The 12070-nt window shown below is 41.7% G+C and overlaps 1 protein-coding gene across 1 annotated transcript in view; it reads right to left on the bottom strand.

Moving 5' to 3' along the window:
• Nucleotides 1-1960: 1960 nt before the first annotated feature.
• The window catches only part of LOC311266374 (voltage-gated inwardly rectifying potassium channel KCNH6-like), a gene marked incomplete at both ends in the record, with an annotated part of 54655 nt that continues 44545 nt past the window's right edge, over nucleotides 1961-12070 (bottom strand). Inside the window, 9 exons of the mRNA XM_084368721.1 lie at nucleotides 1961-1964; nucleotides 2117-2378; nucleotides 2540-2637; nucleotides 2747-2843; nucleotides 4768-4867; nucleotides 6236-6307; nucleotides 6433-6554; nucleotides 6706-6870; nucleotides 10150-10237. Of these exons, the coding sequence (XP_084224847.1) occupies nucleotides 1961-1964; nucleotides 2117-2378; nucleotides 2540-2637; nucleotides 2747-2843; nucleotides 4768-4867; nucleotides 6236-6307; nucleotides 6433-6554; nucleotides 6706-6870; nucleotides 10150-10237 (1008 nt within the window). The remainder of the gene's footprint in view (nucleotides 1965-2116; nucleotides 2379-2539; nucleotides 2638-2746; nucleotides 2844-4767; nucleotides 4868-6235; nucleotides 6308-6432; nucleotides 6555-6705; nucleotides 6871-10149; nucleotides 10238-12070) is intronic.

The following is a 12070-nucleotide window of genomic DNA, read 5'->3' as shown; positions in this document are numbered from 1 at the left end:
CCAAAAAAAGCCCTATTAAGGACAGTACATTCCACAGTGTTCACCTCATCGGACCTGGAAACCCCTGCTAACAAACGCCCACATCACATTGTGGCAAAATTTGAACATTACCAAAAGAAACAGAAGGTACAGCGTCATGGTCGACATCTGAAAGGTAGGTAAACACACACGCCTGTAGTTCATACATCACCCCTCTTGACACAATTACCTTCTGTGGCTTCAAGCCAAGAATAAGACAAGGGGGTTGGTGACATAAGAAACACGAAAACAACCTTAACCCACTCATTCAGAAGTAACTCCTTACCCATGTCCACACTGGAACCATGGTTATGTGTCCCCGATAGCATTCAAGGCCTGACAGGTGATGTAAAGAATGTCAGTCACTTAAAGAAATTCACATATGCAGCATTTTACCACTACAATCATCTCTGATATTTATGAATTATTATTGATAGCCAAATTAAACATAAATTCCCTACAAATGTTGCATAATGCCCCAACATATTAATAACCACTGGCAATCATGCTCTTGTGTCTCTCACCTGAGATTTTAACCAACCATCCAACAGATGCCGATTTAATAAATATTGTTACTTGAGGACCCCAACTTTGATATGTGCATCAAAAAAGAGTGGACATCCTTCCTCCAAATAAATGATCCACCTGAAATAGAACCATCACTACTTCATCACTACTTCATATCATATGCCACACACAAGAAAGAGAAAGACAGTGAACAGGCATTGTATTTATAACAACAAATTAAAGAATTACAACATAAAAATGTAAGTACTTCCACATTACAAATCCAAAAGTACATAGGGAATTACAAATTATAACCGAATGAACACACAAATAAGAAAACCTAATTCCTTCTACACACACTCAGACAAGAACAATTTGAATTCATCAATAAATCTGGAAAATACCTGGCTAACCAAATTAAGCGCAACTAAGGAAAATCAATAAATTGAATGATTATGAATTTAGGAGAGAAGACCCTGCAGACACCTGAAGAAATAAAGAAGTCTTTCCAAGATTTGACTCTAACCTGTTTTCATCATCACAGAACCCAAGCTATGTGAATATATGAAGTTGATACACTCTTAACCAGTGTAGACTGGTACACTTGGCTTTGGTGAATCATTTATCCACTGGGTGAGGATTTTATACACATCACCAATGGCCATATTCACCACCAATGGACGAACAGTAAAACGCTTTACTTTACACAGTGGTACAAGGCAGGGATGCCCACTCTCCCCGTCTTTATTCGCCATCTTCATTGAACCACTCGCAGCAGCCATCCATCACAAAATTAAGATCACAGGAATCCAAACAAAGGTTTGCACCATAACTTCAACCTCTATGCAGACGACATTCTACTTTACCTCCTACTTTACTACTTTTCCTCCTTCTCATCTCATCTTCATTACCTAAAACCATTCACCTCATTAACTCTGACTCTAAAATGTCAGACTACACTATCAACTGGTCTAAATGCACTATTCTTCCACTCAACTCTAACAGACGGGATCTGGAAGCTAAAACACAACTTCTCTCTCTCACTGTTAATATCTCATATTGCTCTGCTCACAAATCAGAATGAAGAGCTGGCTGAGTGGTTAATACAAAGGACTATTGTCTGGGTGACCAGAGTTCATGTCCTACAGTATGTGGAAGTGGAGGTTTGTTTTTATATTTTGTTTGGTTAGATTTAGGCAATAAAAATACCTGCTTAGGTTTTGTAAAAGATCGTGGTCAGGATTTAAAAAATAAGTCAGAATCCACTTGGTTTTACATGGGACAGGAGCAGTAATGATCACCAAAAATAAAAATCACGTCTGTTTGACGTTACAAGTGATGAGACACCCAATGTGAGCCGATGAGAATGCGCATCAGGCCTACAATACTAAAGGACAAAGGACTAAGGCAACGCCCCCAGTCCACGCTCAAATATTCAACTGTAGGAACAAGAAAAACACATTTTTGACTGGAGGTTTGACTGTTAGCAACTATTTTTTGTTATTGTGGTATTTGACTTCAAATCTGACATAAATCACCAGTATCACCAGTACTGATAAAGACCCTGATAAAGCGTTGTCCTGTCACCCACCTGGTAATGTGTCCCTGCAGTGCCTCCAGCCTTTTCTCCAATGCCACCTTCTGCCTCCAAGACAAGACAGGTGGAGGAGGATGGAGATTAGGAGGACTAGAGGGACAGTGGGAAGTGGACGGAACCTCTGGAAGCTGCTGGGAGGGAGACTCGGGAAGAGGGGCGGGGAGGCTGTGGGAGCAGGGCAGCTCCTGGTATCTCTGCTTCTCTCGACTCTCTGAGCCCCAGAATGAAAAGATGTTGGATACTCCTGAAAGTGCATCTGGTCAACATACAGAAAGACAGTGAGACACACACAGTGTCAGGTGGAGCTGCCACCACCATTCTAGTTACCATACTAGTTGTTTGTTTTTTTTGTCCCATTTATCTCATGTGCCTTGAATGCATCTTTACACCTGCCTGTTAAAGGGTTGCAGGTCTTACCTCTCTTCGTGGCAGCAGCATGAATCATGGAGGTGTGAGCAGGGCTGGTTACCTCTGTATCCTCCCCTTCATCCTCACTGGAGAATGCATGGCCATATCTACAGAAGCACTTAGTTGAGAGGCTCGTTTTGTCATGGGGAAAATATAGACCGATTTGAAATTGATTAAGTATGTTTCATAGCAGAGGAAATAAATACCAAGTCTTACATTGTATGTTTATGATCATTTTTGATGTGGCCGTCGTGCTGTGCCCAGTAACTGTGTCTGAAGGCAGCGCTCTGTCTCCTCGCTGAGATGCTGTCACCTGATGAATATCCACAAACAGTCTTTAACATGAAGAAATTACCAAGGTTCACAGAAACTAAGTACTTCAGACTAATGAATTAAGTATTACAGTATTTAACTGCCATGTGACAATTGTGTAACATTTACATTTGTATTGTGTGTCTCTACACTTTTAACAACATTTCAATTGTCTAATTGTTTTGTTAACAAAAAAATCCCATGATATCACATCTGAAATGTGTTTCATATGTCATATCATGTGAGGTGGCTGTAGCTCAGGAGGTAGAGCTGGTCGTCCAGCAATCAGAAGGTTCAAATCCCCAGCTGCTGCAGGTCGAAGCATCCTTGAGCAAGATACTGAACCCCAAATTACTCCTGATGAGCAGGGTGGCACCTTGCATGGCAGCCTCCGCTATCAGTGTGTGTGACTGTGTTGTGTTGAAATTGTTATATGGTGTCTTGAATATAAAATATGTGAATATCACATGTGCATATATTTTACATGTCAAATAACCCTCCATATGTGATATACTTGTAAAATGAAAAACTGATGATGCTTTGGAGTGAGAAGAATTTCCTTTTGTGGTTCAATAAACTCAACCGAACTCTTTATCTTTATCGACCTATTTTAAACAAGATTTCTTGGCACTGAATTTGTCACGCCCTCCACTTCAAGGGCAGATAGTGGCAGCCTCTTTCCTTTTTTCCTCTCTCTTTCTCTCTCTTCTCCCTCTCTCTCTTCTCCCCCTCTCTCTCTTCTCCCCTCTCTCTCTCTTCTCCCTCTCTCTCTTCTCCCCCTCTCTCTCTTCTCCCCTCTCTCTCTCTTCTCCCTCTCTCTCTTCTCCCCCTCTCTCTCTTCTCCCCTCTCTTTCTCTTCTCCCCCTCTCTCTCTTCTCCCTCTCTCTCTTCTCCCCTCTCTCTCTCTTCTCCCTCTCTCTCTTCTCCCCCTCTCTCTCTTCTCCCCTCTCTTTCTCTTCTCCCTCTCTCTCTCTTCTCCCCCTCTCTCTCTTCTCCCCTCTCTCTCTTCTCCCTCTCTTTCTCTTCTCCCTCTCTCTCTCTTCTCCCTCTGTCTCTTCTCCCCCTCTCTCTCTTCTCCCCTCTCTCTCTCTTCTCCCTCTCTCTCTGGCAGGCTGGAGCATGATGCGGGTGCAGGGCGGACAGGTGCAGCCACTCCGCAATCAGCGGATTGATCCGTGCGGCGGGGAGGGGAGCGATCTCATCCATTCACCTGCCGCCATAAAAACCAGACGCTCTCCACAACTCGACGCCGGACCGTAACTCAATTTACAGTTAGTATGTTGCTCGGCCCTAGCCGTGTTTTCCATGTGAAACTATTTTTTGACTCCTGTCTCTGTCTCCAGTTTCCCCGTTTCGCCTGCACTCCCGGACCCGCCTGTTCTCCTGTTTCCTCCGCCGAGGCTTCACCCAGCTCTCCGGACCCACACACCCGCTCTCCCCTGGAAGACTGCACCTGTCCGCCGCATCTCCGCCTGCAGACACAGCCCAGCCCGCTCTCTCTCTTCCTGTCTGGTAGCGAATCCCGTTCCTGTCTAGTTTGTTGTAGACAGCGCTTTTAGTTGTTAGTTTCTTTAGCTTTATCCTGATTTCTTTTTTATTTTTTTTAAGTTTAGTTTCTTACGTCTTTTGTTTGTGCGGGTTTGAATTATTCCCCGCCAGCCCTTTGGGGGCCGTGTCACTCCTTCCTTGGTTCTAGTTTTTGTATTGGTGCAACCTTTAATAAATTATTTTTGCTTGTAACTCGTCCCAGCCTTGTGCCTCTTTGTTTTGCGATTGAGCCTCCATTTCCGAACCCTGACAGAATTTCTTAAATCCTTAAAACATTCTATTCCTTGTTGAGAAATTGAGACTGGCAAACCTCTCGGTACCTCATTTACCTCTCGGCAGGTACAGTATGTCCTCACAAGCGGTTTTATTTGTGCTACCTGTGTGAACAGAAGACTGTTTGCGTTTCCCCAATGCTCTGCTGAATCCCTCACACTCGGAGTCTTCTCCATTAAGGAAACCCACAGCTTCGTTATTCACCTGCAGAGAAGGAACGGGAAGAATTTCCAAAGGTAAAAGAATCACGCCTGTAGATAAAGTTGCAATTCATTCAACAGTTTGTTTGTGAAATGGTCCATTTAAGACAAAGGTCCACCAAGGCTGTAAAGTGTGAGGAAATATCTATTTCCATTCAACGTGTTCCTAAAATGTTCCCCAAACAATTCAAAGTTTGACACAAACCAAAATCTCTTTGCTGACACATCTGGACCTGTTTGTCACAAGTGGCAACAGGAGAGACTGATAACCTGAGCTGCAGAGGGTTTGTTACATGGAACGATCTTGAAAGGTGCATGAACACATCTGTCAAATCATTGGCAACAACCACTGTAATGAAGTGAACTGTTCTCATTTTAATGTCACTAAAGCAATTCATTGCTGGGTTAAAAACATATTCAGAGTCCCAGAGTCCCGCAGAGGAAGGCATATTCAGGGGCAAAACTAGCACCCATACTAGTCTCTTTACATTGTAAATGCAATGCATGTGTTCATGCAATGCATGTGTTCATGCAATGCATGTGTACATGCAATGCATGTGTACATGCAATGCATGTGCAGACACGTCAGCTGGTAGCAGCTATTGTATTTGTGCTTGTTTGTTCTTTTGGCTGTATGACAATGTTAACTGCATTCTTGAAAGTTCTTTCAATCTAATTTATTCAGTCATACATGCGATGTTTTTTTTTTTTTTAATTGTACTGTTAATGTTTTTGTTGAATTCCATATATATATATATATATATATATATATATATATATATATATATATATATATTCGCAATAGATGCAACGTGCAGGCATCAACAGGTTCACACATCCAAATGCACACAACCTCACAAATGTTGCAAAATGGTGTGTGTATGGGTGCGCGTGCTAAACTTTCTACAAAGTTTGATCATGTAATATGAATCTGTTTACAAGTTGTACACCTGTTGGTTACAAGCCACTGCCACACTCCCTATTTTTATACTCTAGCTTTTAATTAATCACTGGTATTATTTTATTATTATCCTTTTTTTCCCCCCTTGTTGTTGTTGTGAACTGTATACTTTAAATTGCATGCATTATGTTTTAATGTTTTTTATCTCGTCTGTATTGCCTTTTACTGTACCATTCTTTTACCCTGTAAAGCACTTTGGGCTACACTTTGTGCATGAAAGGTGCTATACAAATAAACTATTATTATTAGCCAAATGACTAATCAGTTAGTCAGCTGTCCTTTGGCTCACGTCCCAACATTTCAATGATGACTGGTCAAAAGTAAAATTCTGTTATATCCAGTGTTGTTTTGACAGGTCATAATTTCTACCTGGTTTCAATAAATAGAAGAGCTGCAACATGCACAACATACATCTCTGAGATTGAAGGTGATCTCCAAGTTGGACCAGAAATATTCACAAAATTCAGGATACATGTCCAGGACCTGCAAACATAAATAACAGGAAATTGTCTGTGTCAATTCAAAATATTTGTCTATCTGTCCATCTATCCAGCTATTCATATTCATTCACTGTATCCGGACACAAACAACAGACAAACACATGATACCTCCAGCATATCCTCCCTGTGTATCTTGTGCAGATCACAGTAGGTCAGAGCTCTGACATCAGCCCTGGATTTTCCTGGCAGTACATACAGATCGATGGGTTCCCCAAAGATATCATTCTTTCCTTGAAGAGAATAAATTATTGTCATGATATGAAAATAGGAATCTTGATGTGTTCATTTCTTAGATGTGCGCAACCTAGGAAATGGTTACAAATGTAACTAACATTGGAGTTGGGCCACTTGATGGATCATATGGCTCAAACAAAAACGTACCCAGTATAGCTACCACCACGTCTCCTTTCAGGATCTCTATGGATCCTCTGGAGATGAAGTACAGAGCTGATATCAGGTCTCCAGCATGGACTAGGGTGTCACCAGGAGGAGCATGGGTCGTCTTAAACCTCATCGCTAGGGCCCTCAGACAGCCCTTGGTGGATCCTAGACACCATAAGAAATACAATGAGTTGGTCTTGTGCTACAAGAACAATGTTCCTGTGCTTTTGTTGGACTAGCATATACAGTGTGGAGAACAAGTATTTGATACACTGCCGATTTTGCAGGTTTTCCCACTTACAATGCATGTAGAAGTCTGTAATTTTTATCATAGGTACTCTTCAACTGTGAGAGACGGAATCCAAAACAAAAATCCAGAAAAATCACATTGAATGATTTTTAAGTAATTAATTTGCATTTTATTGCATGACATAAGTATTTGATACATCAGAAAAACAGAACTTAATATTTGGTACAGAAACCTTTGTTTGCAATTACAGAGATCAGACGTTTCCTGTAGTTCTTGACCAGGTTTGCACACACTGCAGCAGGGATTTTGGCCCACTCCTCCATACAGATCTTCTCCAGATCCTTCAGGTTTCAGGGCTGTCGCTGAGCAATACGGATGTTCGGCTCCCTCCAAAGATTTTCTATTGGGTTCAGGTCTGGAGACTGGCTAGGCCACACCAGGACCTTGAGATGCTTCTTACGGAGCTGTGTATTTCGGGTTGTTGTCATGCTGGAAGACCCAGCCACTACCCATCTTCAGTGTTCTCACTGAGGGAAGGAGGTTGTTGGCCAAGATCTGGCGATACATGGCCCCATCCATACTCCCCCTCAATACGGTGCAGTTGTCCTGTCCCCTTTGCAGAAAGAGGTTTCCACCTCTATGCTTCACGGTTGGGATGGTGTTCTTGGGGTTGTACTCATCCTTCTTCTTCCTACAAACAGCGAGTGGAGTTTAGACCAAAAAGCTCTATTTTTGGCTCATCAGACCACATGACTTCTCCCATTCCTCCTCTGGATCATCCAGATGGTCATTGGCAAACTTCAGACGGGCCTGGACATGCGCTGGCTTGAGCAGTGGGACATTGCATGCACTGCAGGATTTTAATCCATGACGGCGTAGTGTGTTACTAATGGTTTTCTTTGAGACTGTGGTCCCAGCTCTCTTCAGGTCATTGACCAGGTCCTGCTGTGTAGTTCTGGGCTGATCTCTCACCTTCCTCATGATCATCGATGCCCCACGAGGTGAGATCTTGCATGGAGCCCCAGACCGAGGGAGATTGACCGTCTTCTTGAACTTCTTTTATTTTCTAATAATTGTGCCAACAGTTGTTGCCTTCTCACCAAGCTGCTTGCCTATTGTCCTGTTGCCCATCCCAGCCTTGTGCAGGTCTACAATTTTATCCCTGATGTCTTTACACAGCTTTCTGGTCTTGGCCATTGTGGAGAGGTTGGAGTCTGTTTGATTGAGTGTGTGGACACGTGTCTTTTATACAGGTAATGAGTTCAAACAGGTGCAGTTAATACAGGTGATGAGTGGAGAACAGGAGGGCTTCTTAAAGAAAAACTAACAGGTCTGTGAGAGCCGGAATATGTCATGCAATAAAATGCAAATTCATTATTTTAAAATCATGCAATGATTTTCTGGATTTTTGTTTTAGATTCCGTCTCTCACAGTTGAAGTGTATCTATGATAAAAATCACAGACCTCTAAATGCTTTGTAAGTTGGAAAACCTGCAAAATCGGCAGTGTATCAAATACTTGTTCTCCCCACTGTATATTTGACAGGCAATGACATGTTTAAATGACAGTGGCCGTACTAAAAGTGTGTAATAAAACTGTGTAATGTGTTGATTTCACTGATCTCCTTGAGAGCATTTGAATGGAATACAATATTTCTGTTGGAGGTAATGGGGCAGGTAACGCCACTGCAAAATGCTGCACCTTTCATGAAAGTTTTGGTTTCTATGGTTCATCCAGGTTTACAATGTCTGTATTAGAGACAGTTTCCATAGGAGAAAATACACACACCATTAATCATCCAACCCCTCATTTTCTGAGGTTCAACCAACTTCCATTGCAGGGGGCCTCCAAAAGATTTCTGTCCAATAGCAAGTGTTGGATCGACCCGTGAGCAAATGCAGCAGGTCTCCAAATCCAGTGGTAGTCACTCCAGCCCAAGCCTCACCTTGAGGTCTGTATAACTTGGTTCAAGGAGGAAGGAGTAGAATTGGCGTGTGTACTGTGGCCAGACCAGCCATTTCATCTCCTCCTGCCCAGTAGCAGGGCAGTAATTAAGAGGGCACTGATGAGCAAAAACCTGATGCAACATCTGAGAAGTCATCATTGGAAACTGTTTGAAAAAAAGGCAGTTACTTTCAAAAAATACTTGGCAGGTGATTGGATGAACCATCTGTCTATAACAGTCTATCACTGGCTAAAGTCAAACAATCAGAACAAGCCAGGAGATGATTGAAAGCATTTTTACCATTGAAAAAGATTTCAGTGCTGTTCTTTGGTCTTCTTTAAATGAAGAGATAGTCTCCAGTTCTGATATAACTGATGCAAGAGGTGCATCTATGCCAGTGTTTTTCAACCGTTTTCTCCAAGACACCTGATTCAAATGATCAGCTTGTCATCAAGCTCCGCTGAAGCCTGACATTCTTTTGAATCAGGTTCGTTGGGGAAGGGAATTATCTAGAACATGCAGGGCAGGGGGCAACAGGACCAGGATTGAAAAACATTGATCTAGGCTAACCATGCTTCTTGCTGTGATTGGAGAAATTAAGATAATTAATTTTTACTCCCAATCCAGGAAAGTTTTGTCCATCTATGCAATGGGCGGGGTCTGGGCAGCTGTCTTAACCTGCAAGCACTGAGGACATTGCTTGTTGCCACAAGTTCAACAAGGATGAAAATACAAGCAATATTTCCAAACAGCAAGAGTGCATCACATACTGTACATACAGGCGGAGAAATGCATTGACTGCCTAACTCGTAGTCATATCTCCTTTTCCCAGCCATGTTTTGTATGCTAGCAGCCTAGAGCCCACAAAGCTAAAAGCTTAAAAGCTTTAATAGGAAAAGCTAAATTAATGTGCTTTTCAAGTCTGTCATTAATAACATCTGCCAGTGGTTCCCAGTCTGCGACCTGGCTGACTCCTGCCCAGTCTCCAGAGGGCTTCTGCCATTCACCGCCGGCCTCCAGCCCGACCTGCTTGAGGCTTCTGCCCTATGTAAAGGCTTGTTGTTTGCCCCTCAAACTTGCTCTGCCCTTTGCCCCTGTCTCCTGGTCCCCTTGAGTTTGTTTGTATATATTCGACTTGTATTTAGTACAGTACTTGAGTAAAAGTCTTACTTTGCACCACTGTAAATTGATAATATCTGATTGTGTTAATAAAACATCCACTTTCATGTGTGATGTAAAATAGTATTACCTTTGAAAGCTTTACAGTTCTGCAGTAGTGACCTGTTTAAGTGGAGACAAATATCTGCTTGGAGACACTCAGGGAAACCTTTTAAAACCTGGATAGGTCAGAAGAAGGACACAAAAGGAGGGCAGTTAATACCTTAGCTACAAGTAGCACACAGACATTAGTTTATGTAGCTCATTTTTGACTGACGGCCTTTGTAAACTGTTCACACAATCCCTTCATAAAGTAATCTTATATGTTTGCATCAGTGTAGGACGGAATCAGAATGAAGAGTTAGACTTACTAATGAAACTTATGTAGGCTTCACTGACAAGCTGGTAGTCGGTTTAAGAGTTATAGTAGCAGTTGAAATGGATTAGCATTTCTTCGCGGTAATTAGTTGGTGAAAAAACTTACATTGAAACTGGGCTTGCGTATATACCATACCTGCTTATGACTTGTTTCAAACACATCTGAATAACTGTACAAGGTGCAGCTTCAATAAAATGCAGCACCTCAGTGGGGATCTTCTGCTGTACCATCTATTTCATAGTTCTCCCAGTTTGTTAGCTGAGTCTCTAATCAGACTTTGAATGCAATTGAACTGTTCAGTGGATGTCTGGCAATTTGGTCTATTTCCTGTTGGGATTCTTTCTTAAATTCCACCTTAAGTAACTTAAAAGTTGGATGAAACACTATTCCACACTACATGACCAGTCTTTAATATCTGCTTACTCTCACACTTCACTACTGAGAAAAATGATGGCTATATTAACTAGGGAATGCTGGCTGTTGAAAAGCTGATGCCAAATACGCATTGCTTGCTATAAAAAACAATGTCAAGAATATATGAATGATTTTGAATACTTTACGGTTTGTTGAAAGCTAAAGCTTTAACATATCTGAAGGAGAATGAAAAGTCATAGTATAGGGGTGAGAATGAAGGATTCAACATACACTGTAAGCTATAATTTGTGTCGAGAAGCAGTATGCGTAGTATGAAGAGATGTTAGAGTAAGAATGAGTCACATACTCTGAATGGGACTGAGAAGTTAAATTAATCTAATAATGTATCAAAGATTGGGATCATTGAAATATTTAAAAGGAGTTTGCTGCTGAAAGAATAAACAACAAGATAATAGTTGGATATCGTTAAAATGTTGGAAAACATACTATATCTGTGTTTGTGTGGGTGTATATGTATGTGGGAATGTGTGCACGCTTACATGTGCATTTTTGACTGTATTTGTACGTGTGTGTGTCAAACTGCATTCAATGTTAAATCAGTCTCAGCTCCCCAGTTGGAATCAGAGGTTGCCATGGTGATGGCTACTAAGTTGGGAGTGGTAACAGACAGAGATAGTTGGGTTAGAGGCTCTCCTCACATGATCATGTTCTCCCTCAAGACAGTAACTGCTATCATTTAAATTATGACATGGTTTATGATAGTCTACTGAGCACCGTGAAATTTCTCTGTGTCAATTGTCAAAAATGTGGCTGGTGGAGCAGTTCAGAAAAGTGGATGTGTTTGCCTGTCTCCAGATATTTTTCCTCTCAGTTTAATGGGAGCTCATGCTGCAGTTGTTCAGCGCTCCTGTCATTTAAAAGTTCACCAGGCCAAGAGTGCTGGTCCGATATACATTGTTGCGACCTACAAGTTGATTTTTAAATTATGTTGGTTGAGTAAACATTGTGGGAATGGGAGCGAGATGAAGGTTTTCAGACTTTTTTAGAGCTCATCTCACTTTGTCAGTTGAGTCCTCCACTCTGGTGGGTATGGATGGGGCAGAATGTTGACAGCTAATCTAAAAATGAAAAAATTATGAACTTTTGAACTTTGACTGTATAAAAAGTATGAATGATATGAAAAAGTTGAATGATACGGGAAAGTCCTAATCCTTGTGGACTTTTAAAGTTTGAATGGCGTTTCTACGCGGATGTATGA

This window comes from Pagrus pagrus (assembly GCF_965226575.1).
Source record: "Pagrus pagrus genome assembly, chromosome: 12".
Classification (NCBI taxonomy): Eukaryota; Metazoa; Chordata; class Actinopteri; order Spariformes; family Sparidae; genus Pagrus; species Pagrus pagrus.
This window is presented reverse-complemented; position numbering and strand designations above follow the sequence as displayed.